Source organism: Ochotona curzoniae, unplaced genomic scaffold, assembly GCF_017591425.1.
Source record: "Ochotona curzoniae isolate NIBS_2020 unplaced genomic scaffold, NIBS_Ocur_1.0 contig_517, whole genome shotgun sequence".
In the NCBI taxonomy this organism is placed as follows: domain Eukaryota; kingdom Metazoa; phylum Chordata; class Mammalia; order Lagomorpha; family Ochotonidae; genus Ochotona; species Ochotona curzoniae.
In genome coordinates this window covers 3,451,264-3,476,543 of record NW_024466454.1, presented here as the reverse complement: position 1 = coordinate 3,476,543, position 25,280 = coordinate 3,451,264, and the positions used below count along the sequence as shown (strand labels likewise).

At 37.4% G+C, this 25,280-nt stretch overlaps 2 protein-coding genes across 19 annotated transcripts in view; one reads left to right on the top strand and one right to left on the bottom strand.

The window, feature by feature from the left end:
- Positions 1–1,836, top strand: part of ARNTL (aryl hydrocarbon receptor nuclear translocator like) — a 106,569-nt gene extending 104,733 nt beyond the window's left edge. For all 15 annotated transcript variants that reach the window (XM_040989092.1, XM_040989087.1, XM_040989083.1 and 12 more), the window contains one exon: positions 305–1,836. In XM_040989092.1, the coding sequence (XP_040845026.1) occupies positions 305–465 (161 nt within the window). In that variant the 3' untranslated portion in view covers positions 466–1,836. The remainder of the gene's footprint in view (positions 1–304) is intronic.
- Positions 1,837–1,977: 141 nt separating this feature from the next.
- The window catches only part of BTBD10 (BTB domain containing 10), a 62,930-nt gene continuing 39,627 nt past the window's right edge, over positions 1,978–25,280 (bottom strand). For all 4 annotated transcript variants that reach the window (XM_040989096.1, XM_040989097.1, XM_040989095.1 and 1 more), the window contains 7 exons: positions 22,696–22,892; positions 20,631–20,916; positions 17,670–17,772; positions 15,801–15,921; positions 10,155–10,352; positions 7,705–7,815; positions 1,978–3,110 (listed from right to left, as the gene is read on the bottom strand). In XM_040989096.1, coding sequence (XP_040845030.1) covers positions 2,800–3,110; positions 7,705–7,815; positions 10,155–10,352; positions 15,801–15,921; positions 17,670–17,772; positions 20,631–20,916; positions 22,696–22,849 — 1,284 coding nt within the window. In that variant the 5' untranslated portion in view covers positions 22,850–22,892 and the 3' untranslated portion in view covers positions 1,978–2,799. The remainder of the gene's footprint in view (positions 3,111–7,704; positions 7,816–10,154; positions 10,353–15,800; positions 15,922–17,669; positions 17,773–20,630; positions 20,917–22,695; positions 22,893–25,280) is intronic.

The following is a 25,280-nucleotide window of genomic DNA, read 5'->3' as shown; positions in this document are numbered from 1 at the left end:
ATTTCCAGATATTGCTCTGAATTACTTTTTCTACTTGTCATTCTTAATATACTCTCTCCTCTTAACTGATTCTCAGTACTAAAATAAGTTCAACTCAAATACTTGCATTTTTAACATACAGTGAATTTTAAGCATTTGTTCTTATTTCTAAAGAGATGCTCCTTTCCTCTGGAAAACAAGATAAAAACATTTTGGCAAGGCAGCCGAAAATGTAACTTTGATAGAAGTATGCTTAGGAAATACTGGCTATTACCAAAGCAAGCTTTTCTTTTGTTAACCACTGACCAGTCTGCCTTTTCCACAGGTGAAAACCCTCACATAGGCATAGACATGATCGATAATGACCAAGGCTCGAGCAGTCCCAGTAACGATGAAGCAGCGATGGCCGTCATCATGAGCCTCTTGGAAGCAGATGCTGGCCTGGGTGGCCCTGTTGACTTCAGCGACTTGCCATGGCCGCTGTAAACACTACATGTTGCTTTGGCAACAGCTACAGTATCAAAGTGCATTACTGGTGGAGTTTTACAGTCTGTGAAGCTTACTGGATAAGCAGAGAACAGCTTTTATGTACTGACTTCATAAAAGCCATCTCAGAGCCATTGATACAAGTCAATCTTACTATGTGTAACTACAGACAAAGTGGAACTAAGCCTGCTCCAGTGTTTCCTCATCATTGATTATTGGGCTAGCTGTGGATAGCTTGCATTAATTGTATATTTTGGATTTTGTTTGTGTTGAATTTTTTTAATCATTGTGCACAGAAGCATCATTGGTAGCTTTTATATGCAAATGGTCATTTCAGATGTATGGTGTTTTTACACTACAAAGAAGTCCCCCATGTGGATATTTCTTATACTAATTGTATCATAAAGCTGTTTATTCTTCCTTGTAAGAATCCTTTACTATAAATATGGGTTAAAGTATAATGTATTAGACAGTTAAATATTTTTAATAAATGTTTCCCTTGTTCTATAAACACTGTTCCTGTTTCAAGTACTTAGGAAGAAATCCTATATGCTGCAGGAGCTAGATCATCAACTCTTGCTGTGGGTATTTAAGAGTGATAATTTGTGCTAACATTTTTTGTGTCTTTTTTGCCCTTGACAATTCAGGGACTTAAACAATTTCCCATGCTACAAATATAGCTGTATTGTCAATAATACTTCCAAATTAATGCAACTTTATATGAGAACAAAGATATTACTGCCTACAAATTTTTTTAATCCTGAATTTATAAACTCGAGATCAGATAACACACTAGCCGCTCTGCTGTTACCCCCATCTAATGCTTCTTGCAGACTGCATTAATCAGCTTTTTATCACTGTATCATACTTGACAGAAGCTGCTTAGGAAGGACAGAGCTGTGTTTTGGCTCACAGTTTTGGAGTTCACAGGACAAGATCAGGCAGGCCCATCTGGGGAGGCCAGAGGATGGCAGTGACCGAGCACATGCAGAGGAAGGCTCACATACGCTGCAGGAGCACCAAGCTTCTGGTGAGAACTGCCAAAAAGCTGGATTAGCTCTCTACCCTTTTCACTAACCTCAGGCCTTGGGCTCCAAAGGACTGTGTGAGTCCAGGAGGCCGACCTTGTTCAAAGACAGCGCCACAGCACAGCTGTATGACTTCATACATTAAGTGGCCCAAATTACTTAAATATTCGATTCTTTCTTGCATTATGCCACAGAATGTTTAAAGTAGAATTTTCGTGAATCAAATGCTCAGGAGAGCAATCCAGAATAATGGAAAAAGCACTGAACAAAAACTTGCTCTGAAACTTCAGTATTACCATGTGACTTAGGAAAATCATGTCAGCCCGTACATCAGAGTGAACTAGACACTACTCTCTTAGCTCTAATATTAAAGTGCCTCATTGCACATATTCTAAATTAGACTTCCTTGAATTTCTACTATACTTACACCAACAAGAGGAAAACCAATTATGTTATTAAAAATCGGGTCACAGTAGTTACAAAGTTGGTCAGAAACATTAAAACAATGGAATTTTATTTTGATGAAAAACTCGAGTGTACAATCATTTAGTAAATAAAGAGCAAACACTTCATTTTCCTATTCCATAACTCTCAGGAAAGAAAAAGTATTAGTAAATAAATATCTGTGAACAGATTAAGGGTAAGGCAGACTGGATCATAAGCCACCTCTGACGTCCACACTCTTGAGTGTGGCTCACTCTAAAAGGGTGAAATGGCACTGGAGATGGTGAACTGATCAGACGTGGGCACCACGCTCCTCCTAATCACCCAGATAGGCCCAAGATAAATAGTCGTTTTTTGCTTATCATGGGCAGCAAACTATACACATTTTACTGAAGGAATACTTTGATAGAAGCACTTATTTAAGTTATATTGTGCATCACAACTATAAAATGGCTTTAACACTTCCATTTGACCACCATGTATAAAGTGCAACTATAATTTTCTGCCTTTTTTCTGGAGTATAACAAATACCAATCTAAAAAGACAGAAAGTACCAGCTGCCATTTCTGACCACTTCTGAGAAGACCTGGATGTGTGAAAAAGGACTGTCCCCATACAAAGAACCAATTTCACAAACCTACCAGTAAACAAAACATTTATATAACTGGAACCTCAGGATGCTAGAGTTGTACTCATTTAAAAAACCATTCAGCTACCTTTGGTCTTTCAAAAAGCCTACACTGCAATATGCTAAATGTTATGTGCATCTTACAATGAAGAAGAGTGGCCCTGCAGTGCAGAATGAGGAGCGTACAACGTCACTGTGAAGAGTAGCATGCTATGGTTTCATGGGACATCAGCATCACAGCATTGGATTCTGTGCGTCAGGATCGAGGTCATTGTTGCCAGATGGGGGATGGATCGGGAGACTGTCCAGCTCATCCACCTGAGGAGTTGGGTGCATGACCACCAGCTGGTCCTGGGGAATGTCTGCGGCAGCTGCTGCAAGGTTGGTGATAGATTTGCTCTTCACACACTGAAAGTCTACATGCCGACTCTTTCCCTCTTCCTTCTCCCATGACATTCGGATAAAGGGTCTTTGGACATAGTTGTAAATCACTTCTGGGCGACCCCCAGGCCTTTTTTTTACTTTCTCTTTGTAGGTAGGATAACCTGAGAAAAGAAAGGATTTTAAAACACATTTTAGCTTTTAAAAGTTTTTCTGTTGCAGATCCTGAGAATCAAAAATGAAAACAAAGAAACCAGGTTTCCATCCACTTTGTCATGAGTTCAAGAAAATCTTATTGCTGCCATTCACAAAACCTACCATTTTCTCATTCACTCAATAGGCCAAACACCAAAAACATACTTAAAAAATGGATGCATGATTGGAATGGGTATATGATCCGCAGAACTTACAGTGCAGCTGTGTATCCTTAATATCCCTTTGCCATTCTCTATACAGAATTACCTAGCATACATGCTGAGCACATTAGCTTTCTCATTTCCTTAAGAATAAATCTCATTTTTATATTACTCTTTTTGTGTGTTAAATGTTCAAGCTACCCAGCTAGTTTCAAATAATTCTGTACCTGGGTAAACAAGGTTAATATGTTAACCTATATTGCTCTAATATTATTATTTCACCAACAACCAAAGCATTTCTCCCTGATTAATTAAGCATTCTCCTATTGCATCTTGAAATCACTGAAAAGTAACAGCCATGTGGGAAATCCAGCTAGAGCTCCTGGTTCCTGACACTGGCTGGCTGCAACCATCTTGGAAGTGATTCAGTGGATGGGAGATTTTCTCTCCTTTTCTCTCTCTCCACTATTTCACTCTCTCCTGTAACTACTTTTCATAGCTTTTTTCTTTAAAAGATCATGTTCCAGGAAAGCTTTATTTAAAAACAATAATGTGGATATGCCCCATGCACCAAAGTTGAATCATAATTACTAAGGGCGGGGGGGGGGGGCGGCGCAGACAGAAGGCCTCACACAGTAAGGGTTTGGTTAATGATGTATGTGTTATCACTGATAGTCATAGATTTAGCCACATATAGAGTGTGGATAATACATAAGGCTAAAAGTTCTTGTAAAGATCTCTGTGTTTTCACATTTTGGTCGATTACCATCTGCATTGAGGGCAGAGATCAGAAAGGTCTGTGTGTCTAATGTCTTATCCTCGATTCCTGCTGGACAATTTAAAGTCTTTAAAATTTCCATCTTATTCATTATATTTCCCAATTTGTCCTCCACACAGAATCGCCACCCTAGACAACTGCAATCACACTGCTTGAAAACTGTCAATGGTTTCCCCTTTAAGGGAAGTTCTAATTTCAATTTATTTAATGTCTTATGTCCTGCTACATTTCCCTCTAACCCTACAACTCTCAAATATGTGGACCACATTAAACTTTCACTTTTCCCTGAATAGAACTTATATATTCATACACACTGTCTTTCTGTGGCTTGCTATCTCTCAGTCCTTTCATCTCTATGGCTCCAACCTCTTAATATTTTATGTTAAGATTCCACATAGAGTAAATAGTTTGTTCCCTGTGTTTCATAGTACATCGTAACAATATCTACAGTATTAAATTGTGGTTACTTTTTTGTCCGTGTCTCTCTCACCTAAGCAGTGAATTCCTGTATGGCAAAGTGGTGTCTCTATTCCTGTCTGCTGGTACCTACACAGCACCTAAACACTGCAACTGCTAAACACGGGGGGCAAACTAAATCGACTATCAGGATGCAACAACTGCAAATGACAACCTCTTCCTAGATAGTCAATCTTACTGAGGACATTTTATTCCTTTAAAAATCAAGTGTGTGTCTGGACTGCAGATTTATCAGTTTATTTACTCAGCAAGTAACTCAACTATCACATCAAAGATTTGTAACATCAAGCTGGTGCCTTAAAGGCTTTTATGGTCCACTGGAGGTCATGAATTTGTCCATAAAAGAACATCCCAAACAGCAAATTAAGCACAGTGGTGGAGTTTCAAGAATTCAGAGAAAGAATGAGATTTTAATGAGCTAAACTTAAATTCCTGGCTCTCTTCAAAGTCTTTGAAAAAAAGACAATCCCCCAATGAACTCATGAGATGGTTCCTAATGTTAGCAAAAAGGCAACAGCAAACCCCTGCACTCCCAAACTCCCTCAAAACTCTAATAGAATTCCAAGTTTGATTAAAGGCTTAATTCAGATCTCTAATAAGTGGATAAAGACCAATTCCCTCTGAATTAGATTAAGCAATCCCTTTGCAGGATATCATTTTAACACTATAAAAATGTTTAGTTCCCCATTAAATGTTATCTAAAGGTTTTAAGGTATTGATAGATCTTTCCTGATTCAGTAATTTTATTTTCTAATTGTCATTCCTTTTACATTTATTAGCTCATTTTCTTCAGTAATTAGAGCTTTCCCTTATCAAATAAGGCCATTTAGTGATTTGGAATTCTTTCTCTTTGTAAGAGGAAGAAATGCTGAAGTTCCACTGGAAACAAACAGCAGACCCAGTAGTTGTATTCTCAGATCGCCATGATGTTTGAATCTCAACACTCCTGAAATATTAAAGGGACATGCCGTCATTGATGCAGTACGCAAACTCACCCACCTGTCTATTAGAGGCTCAGCCCTGGCCACTGCAGCTGCTTGGGGTATTAACTATCTCTGTAACTGTACCTTTCAAAAAGATTGAGGAAGCAAGACAGATCTTTCACCTGCTGGCTGTTTCATTCCCAAAATGGCTGCAATGGCCAGGGCTGAGTCGATCAGGAACCAAGAGTTTCTAACAGGTCTCCCAGTTGGATGCAGGGACTTCAGGACTTGAGCCAGCCTCCATTGCTTTCCCAGGCCATAAGCAGGAAGCTGGATCATAACTGGAATAGCAGGACTCAAACTGCTGACAACATGGGATCTGGCACGATAGGCAGAAGCTTAGCCTACTACACTATGACACGAGTACCAATAATAAATCTTTAAAAATAGACATTTGGGGGACTACTGGGAAATTGTAATGATTGCCATTAAGGGATTATCCTTAATTCTGTTGGGTGAAATGATCCTTTAAATAAGATAAATAATACTTATCATTAGGTCCTTATGACTATATGAAAATTAATATGTTCTTTACAGTGGTGATTTCCTGTGATAGAAAAAAGTCCTTATTTGCAGTTACTTAGAAGTAGTTTTTATAAAAATCATTTATTTGCAATGTTCCATACCTACACACACAAATCCCCTATATGCTAGTAACTAGACCATTTGTTAAGTACGCAATATATAACCTGACTTCTCTCAAAGGTTGTTTGGGCAGCAATGTCATCAAGGTTCCAGGAAAGTTTCAAAGGATTTGAAGGACAATTAGCAGTATCTCCCTACCCACCTACCTAACACTCAAAAGTAGGGTTGGAAGGAGGTAATTTCTAGCATGTGTCATTTGATTATCACAACCATCCTCCCTGACATTTAGATTATACCAACTATCCACATAAAGCAACCAATGCTCCGAGGGGATGGGGGATTTACCTTAAGACACACGGCCAGTACATTCCTCACCATGCTCTGTGAGACCCTGCATCTTCTGAACCTACTTCTCCTATCAACTTACCTATCAGTTCTATCTTGTCAATCATCAGACTTAAGATCAAATGTCTCCTCCTCAGAAAGACCTTCTTTTTCTTTCTATAGTAGCTCCAACTGCCTCCTCTATAGTTCTCAAAGCAGCCAAGTTGATGAACCAAAACACTCAGTGGTGAAGCTAAGGCATCAGTACATCTCCTGTTTTTGAAGCCCCAATACTGTGCTTGCAGTTATTCTTGCCATATATCTCAGTTGCCCATTATTTTGATCTCCAGTGGGTCATCTAGGTCATTAATCAACCCTATTGTCTTCATTACTATTCCCACAAACATATACTGAGAACGTAACAGTTGCCAAGTACTATTGTGTTTGGTTTTTGTATATGGCTCATTCTAGCCTTACAATAAGCTTATCAAAATACTAATGTTGCCATATAGATGAAAAAATTCAGGTGCAGATTCTAACTGCTTTGGCCAAGGTCACAGTTGTGAAGTCAGGATCTGAACGTAAGCAATCGTGCTGCAGAGATTTTACTCTAAACCAGATGCATGTTAGACACACCAAAAAAGGCATTTTGTTCTTAGTAGAGGTATTTTAAAACAACACCAGCATCTGGCAAAACATATGGAAAAATTCACTGAAATCATAAAGTAAAAAGCTATCTGAAATATGTCTGCATTTAAGTAAGACGAAACAAAGTTTTCAATTTGCATTTAACTTGAAGATATACTATTACACCTTAGGACACCAGATATTATACTTAAGACTCTAGTATGCTAACAGTACTGCCTCTGCGTGAATTTTTTGATACGTAGTTTTCATTCTGTTGGGCTTCAATAAGCATCACGAGGCAAAGAGCACTGCCAGTTCTATAGGAAAGTACACACAGGCACACATAAATACAGGAACTTTACCGAAAAAAATTAGGGGGAGTCACAGCAGTAAGGACAAATGCATTTCTCCATTTCACTAGGAACTCTCATGAAATAATTCCTAATGGCCTTCTGACTTCCGAGACGAACACAGCTGATTTCTGTTATCTACTTCTGTCTTCTGCACATTCATCAATCATTTGTCAGAATTCTGCTCAAAATACTCAAATTATATTTTGAATTGGATACAACTATTAACCTTGCTTTTTTCAAAGACAAATTAATAGAAAATAATGAAAATTCCTTACCTTCTATTCCCAGTCTAATCTTCTTAAGACCTCGCTCCTTCAACACTGATTTGGCCACATCTCTGTTTTCAATGTACTTGAAAAATCTATATAATTTTGTGCTATAAATAACTGGGGGAAAAAAAGACAAAAGTGTTTCAAAATCAAAGTACTCAGAGATGAACTGACATTTAATTTGATTATCAAAGGGACCTGATAGCCCTAACAGCCCAAATGATGGATGCAGTGAAGCCAAGGAATGACGAGCCAACGCGACAGGACAATATTCAGTGCAGTTAATGTAAAAGCAAATATCTACTTAAGTGGAAATGAGAAAAGCTTTGAAAATCAAATCAGGTAACCCAATCCATAGGAAGAATCTCCTTCTGAAAGGATAAGTCACACACATATGGTAATGGTATCTGCCCCAAGTTTCCAGTAAGACAACTTAAAAATACATATACCCAGTATTATATCATTATTGAGCAGGCAAAGTAAAAGACTTTGCTAAGATGTCTATAAGGTCTAGAGTGGACAGAGGAGGAAGACCCTGCCTTGTCAAAGAACACAAAACAGATACATTTTGTAGGTCATGGATTGAGCACTTTTAATAATCCCCCAAAGCCAAAGAGCCACCCACAAACTGTTTTCCATTCAGGCGAACAGCCCCATTTAATAATGATGTTAACAATGGCAGACTCGAGCATGTTTTGCCTAGGTTAGTCTGTTTAGAGCAAACTGGCTTTGCAAAGACAGACATTCCACTGACAACAGGTTGAGTCTTCCAAATGTGCTGGGAACTTCGGGGAGTTAGAATGATGGACCTTCCTCGCCTTCTCTCTTTCAGGTGAAGTTATCTCCCTTAAAAGGTGAACTGCAAAGGTTTTTTTGAAAGAAGAAAAACACACTCACAAACCAAATATGCTGGTTTAAGAACCAATAAAAGGAAAATACATATACAAGTTCTAATTCATGGAGTAAACCTGTGATTACTCAATCTTTAGATTACTGACATTTTAAGTAAATAGTTTTTCACATTTCACGAAGAATAAAGTTATAAAGTCACATCTAGGACAACCAGGCTGAAAAGACTATTTCCAGCTCCTCAAATGAATCCTCCTTAGGTTGGAACCAACTTGGCACAAAATAAAACATATTCAAACAAATTAAGCAATGTCATTTTTCAGTCCTTTTAAGCTTTAAAGCTTTAGATTGATTGAAACATACATACACAAGAAAACAAAAAAAAAAGTTGGGATAGAAACTGCAAGAATAGAAAAGAGGTAGATCCACTATAATTCCTTTATTGTTACAAAGTCATCGCTCTGTTCTACTTTTGATTATTCTCTTAGCTTTAAAGCTTTTAAAAATTAAAATATAAATATTAGACTTTCATAAAAATGAAATTAGTATACTTTTTAATCTTTAGTAAGCTTTCATTTTTCCTGTTTTGTTCTATTTTTTTTTTTAATTTCACACACTATTACAGAAAACCACTGTCAACAGGAATTTAGGAATGAATGAGGAAACTGGAACAGAAATGCCTATTACTGAACTATCCAAAAAATGTCACAACACTTCTTTACATGTCATGTAAAGAAAATATCCAAACTCTGAAAAATGTTATCATAACTGATATTAATCTTTTGAAATACTTTTTTAAAATACAGAAAGAATGCCGTTTGTACTCTGCTCTTTTTTACCTTATTTTTTAATAGGATATATAAAATTTTCTAAATCAGAAAAGGCTTTTGGTACTTTATTACTGCACTATTTACATAAACCCTAATCCTTACCAAGCCAAGACTGGAGTATAGAACAGGAAAGTGGCCATTGTACTCAGTTCTTTGAGTCATTCTTTCAACTCTTCTCCATCTTTCTATGAAGCTACTCAAAAATACTAATACTGGTTTTATCAGGAAAAAAACATAGGATTTTCTAACAAATTTAGAAACCAATCACAAAAGTCTGGAAGCAGAATAAGGAAAAAGTTAGTTGCTGCTGCTCAAAATATGCTGTTTTCTTCAGAAATACCTAAAAGCTATCATTCCACAAAAGTTTCTTCAAACCATCAGGTCTTCCAGGAAGACATATGGTATTACAAAGGAGCATCTTTTCTAGTTACCCCTCAGTCAGCCAACAAAGAGCAAACAGCTGGTGTATGCTGGGGTGGGAACACTTTTTCTGTACAGGGTCAGACAGTAAATGTTTCGGCCTTGGCGAGCCATGCAGTCTCTGTTGCAACTATTCTGCCATGACAGCAGGAAAGCAGCCATAGGCAATACATCAAAGTGTACGTATAAGAACAGGCGGCAGGCTGGATTTGACCCTCGCACTATAGTTTGCCTATCCCTGGAGCATGGTAGGAGTTCAACATAGTTTATTTTTAATAAAATCTATTCCTTGATTAATATTATAAAAGATGAACAATCTGTGATAAATCTGAAAAGGAAACATGCCACCACACTTACTTTGCGAATATTCCTCTCCCATCTGTGGTGGATACTCTTCGTCCCAATCAACCACATCATCATCCGTAAGCACCACTATATGGCATTCCCGTTCACCACTCTGGGCACTTGCTACCATGAGAGGGAGGATCATTTCTTCCAGATAAAATTCAAATTGTCTACGAGCACCATCATTAGATAACTCATGCATTAGGGCACCTGAAATAAAACCCACAAAAATCTCTTTTTTTTTGATAATTGATAAGAAAAAGAACACAAATACCAGATTAGTTCACCATTTATTTTAGGACCTTGCAGACAACACATCGATTATTCTTTGGTCACCAAAACTGAGTTCTTAAAAAAAAAATCATCAAATATCACAGAGAAGGGTTGATTTAAACACACTCAACATAAGCCCTCTCATTTACATATCATGAAGTCATTTCTTCAAGGTTGCAAAACTAATTCACAAAATCAAAATTGAAACCTCATTCCAGTGTAAGGTACTTTTCAGTATATCATGTTATCTCTCATCAAAATATGCAATTATGTCATGACTTAAAGTATATCTTAAAGACAGTTATGTAATTAGTTAAATAACTGAAATAGCTCCAGTATTCCATTCCCACACATTCTCCTTCTCAGATAACTATTCACAAACAGCATTAATATTTCAGTGTAGCAGAAAGGGTGAGATGAAAAGGATCAACAGGAATAAGGCAGACAAAGGTCAAGCCACAGATGACTTAACCACAGAAGTAAGAAGGGTGATGGACTTCACTCACTCAAATGAACAACCTCGCTCCCTGAGTACTCAAACTCACCTGCATGAATGGAATGCTTTTGTTTACTCATATTTCAATGGCAATATTCTACCTCAGTTCTCAGTTCATCTCTAACACAACAGTCAAGTGTGATACTTTTAAACTACGGGTCATATAAGGATTACAGCAATGAACAACTCTACATTGAATTTTGTAAAAAAAAAAAAAAAAATAGTAGCCCATGAACTGGTACAATGTGGCAACCTTACAAACCAATTTACTTATCTGTTCAAAGCCATTCAATAATTTCTTCCTCAGATTTACAAGTCAACAAAATCAAGGAAATACCTGACCTAGTTCTTTGTTACCTCTTCTCATCAAGAACTAACATTCTCAACCCACTCTACACCAACTACACTGGCCTCTTTGCTGCTCTCAAACACACCAGGCATGTTTTTTCTCCAACAGAATCTCCATAGCTACTACAAGACCCTTCTTCACTAACCTCGCCTCTTAGCATCTGTTGCTACAAGACACTACATGTTATTGAAGACACTGGTCTTCAATAGAAAATGAACTGCAATACAATATTGTTTCCTCTATTTAATTCATACTACATCCCAAGAACTTAGAACAGTACTCAGTAGAGAATGAATCATCATTAAATACGTGGTACGTTTCTTCCTCACCTCTACATTTCCTTATTCCTTCCTAGACAGACTCCATCGCTCAGCCACACTGCTCCTTTTTCAGTTCTTCACGTCATGTTACTCCTTACTGACAGCCTCTGCAACCACCATCTTAGCTGCCTCATTCAGTCAGCTTTCCCTGACTTGTTACTATTCCTTCAGGCTTCCACTTGACTCTCACAAACTTAGATAATGATTCACCATTGCCACTTCTTTATATACTTCTCAGAGCATCTAATTTTCCTAGTATGTTTTTCAAAACTTGTATTACTTATCAAGTGTTTGTTTTCTCCACTGGACACCATAAAGGTTAGGACAATGCCTGCCTTGTTGCCTTCTATATGTCCATTTACAGAGAACATTAAAAACTTGATCAAGAATGGGGGGAAAAGAAATGACAAGTCAAATAGTAAACTAGAAATGAACAGTTAGTACTTAGGAGTTAGTTAGATGAGAGATTTTTCATCTGCTGGTTCACTCCAGAAATGGTTATAAAAGGTTGGGGCTGCACTAGGCTGAAGCTAGAAGCCTCGAACTCCATTCAAATCTCCCACGAGTGGCAGGGTATCAGGACTTGAGTTATGTTCAGCAGGATTTTAATAACTTATTTAAGAAATCCAAGTCTCTCTATTCAATGAACATTTGATACTAAGATGATTTCTTCTAAAAGACAAACTAGATATTTAGGGCAAGGTCATTCCAAATATTTAGTAAAAACTCATATTTCCATAGAAATTTTTGTTTTGGATACAAGTTTACACCTGTACTAATCTTACATTTTTATATGATGACTGCTATCTTTTCAAATTCTATAGTTTTTACATTGCTGGACTGAAACCCTAGCCACAGAGAAGATCACAGATAGACAGTGTGACCTTGGAGTGCATATAGGCCTAGGCATCATAAGTTGCTGATGCTTTTGTAGTGGACAGTGTGCCCAGATGCACACAGGGAACAAGACGGCCAGCTCACCCAGGCCAGTAGAGAATATCAAGTGTCTCATCAGAGGATGGAAAGCAGAATAGGTTGGACAACTCTCCTGGCCAAGCTTTGCAGCAAGCATCTCAACCTGTGAATGCACTAAGGTGGGCTCGGTCAGCCAACAGACCTTGGAAAGGTTTTATTAGCTCTGGTGCAATGAAGATGACAACATCTCAGGACTATCAAAACCATTCAAGTAACACCCTGAGAACATTCTTTCCCACGTAGGAATCTCATAAGGCATCAATGAATGACTGTCTCCCTTGACCCTGAATGCTGATGTAGTCGACAACAAAGGGCAGCCCCCTCCCCTTTCCCTCTGTGGAGAAAAGAGGAAAACAAAATTGAACTGAAACATTTGTCCTCTACCCTTCTCACCCTAATAGGAAGCCCACATGGATTTGCATCCCTCTCAACTATGCAGACAATATCAAAATCATACATATTTTATATGAATAAAGTCTATAGTTTTTTCTTAATAAAGTCTTTAAATTCTTTGTAATAGATGTTACAAACATATTACTAAAATTCTAGTATATTTAAAAGCCAAAAGTCTAGGAAAATTACATATACATATTTTTTTTAAGATTTATTTTTTTGGAAAGTCAGATATACAGAGAGGAGGAGAGACAGATCTTCCAATCAATGATTCACTCCCCAAGTAAGCGCAATGGCCGATGCTATGCCAATCTGAAGCCAGGATCCAGGAACTTCTTCCGGGTCTCCCACACATGGGTGCAGGGTCCCAAGGCTTTGGGCTGTCCTCGATTGCCTTCCCAGGCCACAAGCAGGGAGCTGGATGGAAGTGGAGCTGCCGGGATTAGAACCAGCGCCCATATGGGATCCCGGGGCATTGAAGGTGAGGACTTTAGCCGCCAGGCCACGCCTCCGGGCCCTACATATACATATTTTAAAGATTCACTTATTTTTATTGGAAAGACAGATATCTATACAGCAAGAAGGAGAGTCAGAGAGAAAGACCTGCTGGCTCACTCCCTGAGGGGCTACAACAGCCAGCGCTAAGCAGATCAAAAGCCAGGAGCAAGGAACCCCCTCAGGATCTCCCACATGGGAATAGGATCCCAAGGCTTTGAGCCGTCCTCCACTGCTTTCTCAGGCCACAAGCAGGAAGCAAGACAGAAATTGGAGCAGCCACAGCACTAATTGGTACCCACTTGGGATCCTGGCTTACACAAGGCGAGGGACACAGCCACTAGGCCATTTACCAGGCCCTATTACATATATTTTACATAAAGATTCTTACTTTCAATTCCATAACAAATAAAAGATATTTAACAGTGACGATAGAGCAACCAATGTCCAAACTGCAAAACTAAACTTTTTATCATCTGTACAAAATTCTACTGTTTTTTTCAATCTGAGTCACTAAAGGAAACATCCAATTGTATGATATTAAAAACACACACACAATGTAGACTTACAATGCTCATGGTTTTCAGTAAAGTAATTTTTTGAGAGGTTAAAAAAAGAATAACTGTTTATATTTATACTTCCATGTTCCAGCTATGTCCAACTATTTGAACTTTTAAGTAACATTTATATAAAAATGACGTCCAAGAGCAACCATCCATTTTTATGGGGACTTGTGGTAAATGATTTAGATATCTTAAGGGCAAACTTGATCATGAAAAAGGCTGGTCATATTTATACATACAGTAAGTGCCATAAAAACTTCTCCTTCACAGAGTTTACAATATAGCAATCTCTGAGAAAGTACAATACCTTTTACAAGATAGGTAATAAATATAACCATACGTATCGGGTTAGCATAAGGCTATAAATTATATATGGAATTTTTCTAAAGGTTGTTCTCCACTGCAATTGATTAAAATGAAGAAACAATAGTTTCATATTAAAAATCTTCCTTATTCAGCCCACCTATTTATTCCCTATCTCCTTATAATTCTGATGTAAAGTTTTGGCTCTAAGCTAGTTCCAAAGCATAGCTATTGTATCCTTTCTCCAAAAACCCAAACCCTTAGCGTAACCTCCCTACCCTTTCCAAATAATTTCTATTCATTCTTTTTTTTAACAAATTTTTAAAATAAAGATTTATTTATTTCTATTGGGAAGACAGATTTAGAGAGAGTAGAAGAGACAAAAATCTTCTGTCCGCTGATCCACTCCCCAAGTGGCTGCAATGGCCGGAACCAAGTCAATCTGAAGACTAGAGCCTGGAGCTTGTTCTGGGTTTCCCATGTGGGTACAGGGTCCCGATGCTTTGTGCCATCCTCAACTGCTTTCCCAGGCCACAGGCAAAGAGCTGGAAGAGAAGTGGAGCAGCCAGGACATGAACCCACACTCATATGGGATCCTGAGGGTTGCAAGGTGAGGACTTAGCCACGAGGCTATTGTACTGGGCCCTCTATTCATTCTTTACTACCTGTTTCCTCTGACCTCTTCCCCAGTCCTTCTGGCCCACAATGACCTCCCCTTTCCTATGAATGTATACAATCACTTAATACGTGATACTTCAGATACACTATCTTGACTTTTTTGTGTATAATCACCTCTTTCTCCAGGGATACCATAGTAGTCAGGAGTAAGAGAAGCGATGAGAGAAAAACATTACAAATTTTTGGATGGGAGGCCCGGTGCAGAAGCCTAGTGGCTACAATCCTCGCCTTGCATTCACCAGGATCCCAGCTGCTCCACTTCCCATCTAGCACCATGCTTGTGCCCTCAGAAGCAGTAGAGGGTAGCCCAAAGCCTTGGAACCCAGCACCTGCGTGGGAGACCCAGAAGGAATTTCTTGCTCCTGGCTTCAGATCAGCTTGGCTCCAGCCATTACAGCCGCTTGGGGAGTGAACCTGTGAATTGAAGACCCTTTTCTCTTTATCTCCTTCCCTCTGTACATCTGCCTTTCCAATAAAACAAATAAATCTTTTTAAAAAAAGAATTTTATGGATGCTGTGATCTAATGAAATATTTGCACAAAAGCCAGGCTCTTACATGTAGAGATTCAAGACTGATAATAAGTGATAAAGGAAAGTCAAGGAAAAAGTCTTAACAGTTCACACACAGGAAGACTTTCAGAAACTGCATAGATACCATGAACTTTGTGTATTTCCATAAATAATTTTCATGGTAATAGAATACCTTATAATTCAACTAAATATTCAAAATCTAACCAGATAAACAACACTAGTTCAGACCATTACAAATATATAACTTCACAAACCACTCACATAAAAAAACGTAATACTTACTGAGATCTCTACACTTAATAGTACTATATTCAAAAGAGATACAAAGATAATCGCATGCTTCTCTCAGTTCAGGAATGGATATTCCATCAGGACAACGGATTATTCCTGTTTTATAGTAATCCTAATGAACAAACAAAAGTAAAAAATGCATAAAATATCTTGAACAAAGGTAGCTAAAACTTGTTAAGGTTAGGTTTATAATACCTTTAAACACAGTTGAGCTTTAACATTTCAGAATATTGTTAGGTGGATTCTGTTTACCTAAGAACTCCTTCATTTTACATATCAGAATAATTCAGTCACAGACAGATTCACTAATTTAACCAATTACACAATTTAAGAGCAGATAAAAGAGAACACGTTTCCCTGTATATCCATCTCATCTTTGCTACATCACACTATTGATGTATCATCCTCCGAACAAGTCATTTTCTAACCATTACCATAAAAATAAAAATTTTTAAAGAAACTGATGTAATGTGAGTTACTTAAATATTGCCTAATGAATTTAGCCTTTACAAATTTAAGATTTAAAAAAAAAACTGCAATTAGAAACAATCACAGTTAAATGCAAGTATTACCAAACACGAAGCACCACTACTTACTCTAAGCAACAGCCTTTGTTGTTCTCATATTATTATTAGCAGTCAATACTAATTATTTCAAAAACTATTTTAAAACGTGATAGAAACGGGCCCGAGAATTACAAATAGACACTCTACAGCTGAGGTACAAACATCATCAACTCCCCAGCGGATCCCACTGCAGCACGGGCAGTTGAACATGCCACAGAACGAAGCCCTGTCTCACGCTCCCTGAGGTGCCGAAACAGTCTAGGCTGTCTCTAAAGTCACTGTACCAACGGAAGCAAAACAAGTTTTGACATTTGTCCGAGTACTAACAACTTGATCACCAACGAACTGCTTTCCCACTTATCTCAAGATACTGCTTTTTTCATCTCCTCCAAACTATTTAAGGAAAACGTGTATTTCCTGAATGTGACACAAGTATCACACCAAAAACCAAATCTTTATCCCTATAAATATATATCAAATTATAAATCAGGACAATGAGATACTAACTGAAATATTCCTTGTAGCAAAAGGTTAAAAACTCAAAGTCTGAAACAAAGATGTTAATAAATATATTTTGGAGATGACTGTATGAAAATATTAATACATTTCCACATGGTTAGTTAGGGGAAATAAAATCCAAGTAGCCACATTCATTCTCAGGTAGCAGCAATGATTTATACGCCATACTTACAAGGACAAAAAAAGAAGTCATATAAATCTAGAAATTATATGTTACTACAAAAATATTTGAAAGAAATGAATTTTCGTATCATTTTTCCTAAAGGTCATGAAATGTACTTGTTTATATCATATTATCTTTATGCACTAAGGGAAAAATAAAGTGGCATTTAAAGGAAAATAGGGGTCAGCACAGTGGCACTCCAAGCTATGCCCCCGCCTGCAGTGCTGATATCCCATTTAGGTGCTAGTTCAAGTCCAAGTCCCAGACATTCTACTTTTGATCATTTCCCTACTTATGGCCAGGGAAAGCAGCAGAAGTTGGCCAAGTCCTTCGGCCCCTGCACTAACCTGGGAGACCTCGAAGGAACTCCTGGTCCCTGACTTTAACACAGTCCAACTCCAGCCACTGTGGCCATTTGGGGAGTGCACTAGCAGATAGAAGATCTCTCTCTGTCTCTAACTCTGCCTTTCCAATAAAAATAAAGCTTTAAAAAATAACAAATATAAAGGAAATTATCTTGCATACTTCCAAAGAGATATTCAAACAGATGCTTCTAATCCAAGTACCTACCAGGAAGGGGTTTTATGATTAACAAATATATGCAAGACTCACCAGAATAGCTCGAAACACAGTAGAACCAATTCCCTCTGCTACTTCATACTCTCCCTTCTCATTGGGACGTGTAAAGTTATGTTCTCGGCCAGATCCAAACATCCTATGATAGCAAAGAATTAAGAAATTAATAAAAATTATTCCTTCAAAAAGAAAGGTCAACCTTATAAAAAAGAGTGAAAGGAATTCTAACTTAAGCTTTAAATAACCTCATAAAATTCATTTGAGATTTTTCTATCAGAAATTTATTCTTGGGGGCTGGTGCCGTGGCACACCCAGTTAAGCCTCTAACTGTAGCAGCAGCATCCCATACTTATGGTGCTTCAAGTACCAGTTAGGCCACTTCCCATCCAGTTCCCCGTTAATGGCACGGGAAAGCAGCAGTAGATAATGGCCCAAGTGCTTGAATCCCGACACCCACCTGGGAGACCAGGCAGCTGTGGTTATAGCCTTTTGGTAGTGAATCAGAAGATGATGGCAAACCTATTTCTCCTCTCTGTAACTTTGCCTTTCAAATAAAAATAATCAACTATTTGAAACAAAAGAAAATTATTCTGGCAAGCATTATAAATGAAGGCGTGTTAAAACAGTCTTTTGATGGGAAGGAACAGACTCCTCAAGAGCAATAGTAAAATCAAAGTGATTTTCTAGATTTTCTGCCCTTGCATGTATCTACAATGTCATGTTACGTTTAAATGCTAATGGCAGGAAGCTGAATGTGTAACTGTTACTAAGGGACTACACTACTGGATAACATGAGGAAACAGGAAGGGAGAAAAGAAAGCAAGAAGGGCAAACCCCTATACCTACAAACGTGTTGGAGAAAATAATTTTTTAAAATGGAAAAAAATTACTTTGGTTGTCAAAACCAAAAAAAAAAAAAAATTTAGAAGCCAACCTCCTTCTCCTTGAAGTTAAAAAATAAAAAAATATATAAATCATTCTAGAGGAAGAATGATTATACTTTGAAAAGTAAAAAAAGGGAGGGGCCATGTTATCTGTGTCTCTGCTTTAAAAGTGCTATTTTAATTATAAAGTTGTAATGAAGCACATACAGGAAGTTAAACTAGAAAAAATGAAGATCATATAGGCAAATCAGGATATCTAATGATATTTAATGTAAATGAAAATCATGTTCAAAAGTCTCATATTTTAATTCTGGAACTGAAAAACAAGCAATCATTTGTTAGAATAGATTAGAGAAGCGAAAATCAAAAATTAAGTTAATTGGTTAAAAAACTCTTAATTTTTACATAAGAAGAATACTAATGGATTTATATAAGTCATGTTGCTGGTCCTGTGGGAGTATTTAGAAAGGAGGTCTTTGTCAATAAAATTTAAGGAGTACTCTCACAAAAGTTAAAAATCATGATTAAATGAAGTTGAACCACGGAATTCCACAGCACCACTATTTCCAAAGTAAATGCAGGTTGGAAGTATTCAAGTTTCCTAATTTAAATGTTTTCCTTTTGCTGAAACACAGAAACCTAGGAAGAACAAGGTTTTTTTTTTTTTTTTCATTTCAAAGCTTCCAAAAGAATGTCATCTGATTTTTATAGTTTCCATGAATATTAATTTTCATCCCCCAAAACAAGTTGGTTCAAAATGGAATGAAAAGAAGTCTTCACTGATTTTAAGAGTCTTTCAAGAATCAAGTGTCATGCCATTTTCTCAAATACTCGAACATTTTACAAAAGGGAAAAGCTATTCTTCAGATGAATGAATACTTAAAAAACAAAATCTTTTTAAAAAGATAGCCTAACAGATGAGGCAATTTAAAAAAAATTATACATAAAAATACAAAGTATTGAAACTGTCACTTTTTTTTAGTGAGTGGATAAATCATTTTAATCATTTTAACTTGAAAACATATCTGCAAAAACACAAAATGATTTGTAATTCATTTGTGAAACTCGAAACTGTCACTTATTTTCCTAACAGTTTCAAACAATAACCTCCTAAAATACTGATAATGCATAAAAGCCTATTTATACTACAAGTATTGTTTTCCTGACTATAAAGTCTATCAATATTAGGAGCAACTCAAAACGCACATAGGATGAGCATACTCCAGCATTTATTCTCTAATCTCACCCTATCCCCTTCTCTCACCTTCTGTCTCCCTCTTTGTCTCCTCTGCCTCTCTCTCACACAAAATATATAAAGACATAAATGTTCACTGCATGTAAGATTCTATTTATTTTTACCTTCATTTTCCTGTGAACAAAGAATTATTTAAAAATAGCAGGTGCTGGATCCTAAGCAGCTTTTGCAGCGCAGGCATCCCATATGGGCAGTGGCTCAAGTCTGAAATGCTCAACTCTAACTGCCTGCTTATGTGCCTGAGAAAGCAGAATATGGCCCAAATGCTTGGGTCCCTGCACGCAAGCGGAAGACCCGCAAAAAGCTCTCAGTTTGGGGCCCGGCTCAGTTCTAGCCATTGTGTGAGCTTGGGGAGTAAACCAAAGGATAAAAGATCTCTGCCTCTAAGTCTTTCAAATAAAATATTAAATCTGTCTTGAAAAGCACCTACATCAAATATATACTTCATCCTAACTTTCTAGCCAACCACCTGTTTTCTTTTATTCTTTAAATAAACCAATCCGTGCTTTATTTGGCATTTGAGCTAGGAAATTCAAGTGTAGGAAATATACCACTACTAAATCCAAGTATTTAAATATTTGGTCTCAATATGTAGAGATCCTTAATAGTATCCTGACTTCAGTAACACATTTACTACTCCTTCTAAAACCAAACTCAAGCTTTCACTCTACCATGTTCTAGCTATATTAACCTGGACAAGTGAGTCAACCTCAAAAACTCACTATTTCAATATGAACAACAGCTATACTACATTTCAGTTACTATAAAAATTAAATGAAAAGTAAAAATAATGGCCATGAAAGAGATATATAAGCACTAGTATTAAAAAAAAAAAAAAAAGAACAGTATAATACAAACCTGCCCAACATTGTATTTGGCTGTGCAGTAAAAATGGATGGGTCTACAACAAATCTAGTATTATCCACTATTAGTGTTACTCGTTCCGACGTTCTTACATTCCGTGCTCCTTCTTTAGCATTTTCATATACAAACACCATCTCTCCAGAAGTCTTACAGCTGCCATCTGAACTTGACTGACTACTGTTTCTGCTGCCATGCCCAGCACTGCTAATGGAACCATTCGGGGATGCCTTCTGAGGACGAGGACTGCTTGGACGAGAAGAACTATGATCTTTTTCTCTTTCTAAAATAAAGATGTTAGAGTTATACACATTTTCCTCAAATATTCAAGATCTGATAAGTTGTTTTACATAACTGTATTTGTGTGTTTTGATTTCAAATAACATTACTGAACACAATACACATTTTCCAGAATTAAGACTCAAAAAAAACCCCTCAAACCATTTTTAAAATCTCATTTGTAGACCTTTAAAAAGCAGCATTGCTAGCTAATTTTGATGTAGACTAGGATAGAAATTACAGTACAAATTATTTTTCCATTTAAAAATACAGAAAAACCCATAGGACCAAATCTGTAAGTAAATAAATTCAGATAAAAAGTTAGTAACAGATTCCTAAGACCAACAGTTCAAATTGCTCCAAGTGCTGAGGACACGATGTTTGGACTCTCAGTAATGAAGGCATTCTAAAACCAGCAATGTATCACATTCACAAAAGGAAGGTCCACACAGAAAAACAATCCTTAAAAACAGACAAAAATTATTTTGCCCATCAAATAAAACAGATTTAGAGGCTGGTCTGTCTCTTCTCCATTCTCACTCACATATTTGAAAAGATATATAATTACTGTCTATAATTTTTTTACAGATGAAAATTCTTTAAAAATTTTCTTTAGTTGCTCCAATAGTCTACAAAAGGCAAATGAAGACTAAGATTTCAGGGTACATTTGATTTAGAGGCTGGAACACTCAACTTTAAAGGTGACCTAAAAATGTACCTGCATCTCATCAGTTTCATCAGCTTTTGCCAAATTCCTCCATGACTCACGCTACTTAGAACACTCTGTACAGCATTACTGATTACATAATTAGGTTTGCTATATCTCCAGAGATGCTCTGACACTTTCTCCTCCCTACCCCTCCCCTTTCTTTTTTGTCTTTTGCACATTGCTGGTAGCCTTCCAAAAGCAAAATTTGCTGAACGTAATAATTTATTATATCCTGCAATTCTACTACCAGACACATCTAACAAACAGTCAACTCTTATTTACACTGATGATAATTTCTGGTCTATAAGTACTAGTCTGTTTTCAAGAACCTATTTCAACACTGACAACTTCTCTGCTCTAGTAATATAAACAACTTTAAATTACAACAGACTATCAGCAACTACTTCATAAAATAAATCATAGTAGTTCATTTGTCCTCTTCCCCAGGAGAAAATGAAAATGAGCAAGTTCACATTGCTGAGCTTCTGTTTCACACAGGCGCTTTACAGTCACACCGTGTATTCACCTTGGGTAATAGTGTTCATTTATAGTAATGAGTAGGAAGGAGGAAAAAGACCTAAATTAGCTGCTAAAAACGTAAAACATTTCACACCTCCTCATTCACATTCTATTTTTACTAAATTTGAATTATTGTTTAAAACCTGAATAAATAACTGAAGGTTATCCTAATTTTTACTCTCTTTAGAAGAGTTTTTTTAAACCAATAATGTGCTTTATAAACTACAATTACTACAAACTATTTTAGAATGAAACACTGCACTATACCTTGTAAGATAAATTTAACTTGAAAAATCTACCTTCTAGTTCAAAGAGCCTTACTGATCACCTTTTTATAATACTGCCCTAACCCCCCCCAAAAGTTTCCCTTTGAGTTGCTTTAATTAAATATGTTTTTTCACAGCAAGAACCGAACGCAGCTAAAACAGAGATACCCAAACAGAAGCAGTTATTTTTACTCTGAAGCATTAGGCACAGTTTTCAGCACCATGCTCCTTTAAGAAGGTAAACCGATGCTCTTCAGAACCACGGGGCAGGCTAGCGGAGTCTACATACCAACATGGTGCTGTCGTGTTGGAGAAGTGACATTTCTAATACAAGGCGTAAGCTGAGACTCTGTTCTTTCATGAGATGAATCCCGCGATCTGTCACTTGACCTTCGTCTATCTCTCGATCGCTCATGTCCCCCACTGGCACCATGTAGACTCATTTTGGTGTGGTCCACTCCTCCTTTAGCAACACGTGAGGGGGTACTGATAGGTTAGAAAAGAAAATTTACTATAAAAATAGAGACACAGGATCACAAAATGTTTTTAAAGGAAGACATGATTAATAGAAGCTATTAACATTTTAAGTGCAAAAATCAAATGTATTTGTAATTCTGAAATGCAATGCACCTCAAACTTACAGGTTTTATAAAAATGTGGAAAACTGAAAAGTCACAAAATAGAACTCAGGCTTTTACGGGTAAGGAAACGAAAACTAGATAAAGTTAACTGACTTTTGAATTAACAGTACAAGCAGTAGTGAGAGTAGGTCACTCCAATATCCTAAGTACTACTCAAGTATCCTTTTGCTTTCTTTGACTAGCGGAAGAAAACGACTAGTGAAAAGAGTGTAAGCTTCTAGAACATTAAACAGCTGAAGTACTAAGCCAAGTAACTGATTTCCATATTAAATAAGTCTACAAGCAACTTCAGTCAACACACCTTAAGAAGTCTTTTCAAAACACAACTGATTTTTAAACAATCCTTTTAAAACTGAAGGTTTTAACTGCACTGATTACCTAGGCAAAGTCAAGGAACTTAGAAAACATCTTATCCAGAGCAAATTGATCCACAAGAAGTAACTGAGAATGCTGATTAATTTATCCAACAGAATTCATTCAGTTATTTACATGTGCTACATACACAAAGCTCTTTTAAATGTAAATAGAAAGAGGGCCCCGCATGGTAGCCTAGTGGCTAAAGTCCTTGCCTTGAACACGCCAGGATCCCATATAGGCGCTGGTTCTACTCCCAGCGGCCCCACTTTCCATTCAGCTCCCTGCTTGTGGCCTGGGAAGCAGTTGAGGATGGCCCAAAGCCTTGGGACCCTGCACCCACGTGGGAAACCCAGAAGTTGTTCCTGGCTCCTGGCTGCTTTGGATCCGCTCTGCTTCAGCTGTTGCAGTCACTTGGGGAGTGAATCATTGGCTGAAAGATCTTCCTCTCTGTCTCATCTCTGTATATCTGACTTGCAATAAAAATAATTCTTTAAAAACAAATGTCAATAGAAAAAGAAGTTCCCTCATGAGTTTTTGATCGAAGCCTAGCAGTAATATATGAACATGTAGCTATTTGAGTCCTCATCTTGTGAATATAAAACTACTACATATATCCCAATTATGTTACTAAATGAGTAATATCAGATGCTTTAGAATTTCAGAAGATGATACTGTAGATTAGAGTTAATTACTAACTTAATTCCAGAATACATTGTACATTGGAAAACTGATGGTTATAAAAATAAGAGCATCAGACATGGGCAATTTGGACATTTATCATGTTAGCATACAAAATGGCTCATAGCCAAAAGTACTCAAGTATTTTTTAGAAATTAAAAGGAACTAAAAGAATTTAAGAGTAATAAAGGCAATCAATAATCCCTTAAAACAAAAGTAGACATTTTGAATCTATTCAATATTTTGGAGCTTCAGAAACCCATCTGCAAAATGCAGATTCTGTTTACCCTGAAGGTTAAGCAGAGGATTAAATGTAATAAATGGGGCCCGGTGCGGTGGCGCAAGTGGTTAGGGTCCTCGCCTTGCACCCCCGGGATCCCATATGGGCGCTGGTTCTATCCCGGCAGCCCCGCTTCCCTTCCAGCTCCCTGCCTGTGGCCCGGGAGAGCAGTCAAGGACGGCCCAAAGCTTTGGGACCCTGCACCCGCGTGGGAGACCCGGAAGAGGCTCCTGGCTTTGGATCAGCATAGCATCGGCCGTTGCGCTCACTTGGGGAGTGAATCATTGGACGGAAGATCTTCCTCTCTGTCTCTCCTCTCTATATATCCACCTTTCCAATAAAAAAATAATAAAAATAAATCTTAAAAAAAAATGTAATAAATGGGCTAGCAGGAGGATTAAATGACATATAAGTAGGCCAACCAGCTGGTACAATATAATCTACCCACTGAATGTTAGTTATTTCACTGTAATAGATGAAGATATTAAAATTCAAAATTGCAAGTCATACAGTATTTAGTGGAAATGCTTTAAGTGCTACCATTAATTTTTATTCATTTTTATTCACTCTAGTGCCTCCCCCATAATATTACACATTCCATACATTAAAACTTTTTTTTTTTAAGAGAATGATTTCCCATCTCCTGGTTCACTGCCAATGCCCAAAACAGCCAGGGCTGGGCCAGGACAAAGCCACTTCTCCTGGCTCTCCTGTGTGAGTGTTAAGGAATCCACTACCTACATGAGCTAGCACACACTGTCTCCCCAGGTGCATATTAACAGGAAGCTGGGAAACTGGAGGCAGAGCTGGGACTCAAAGTCAGACACTAAGACATGGGATTCAAGTACCTCAAACTATATTTTAACTGCTATGCCAAAAGATCTTTGTCTACTATTTAATCTCCCAGAGACTCAAGAA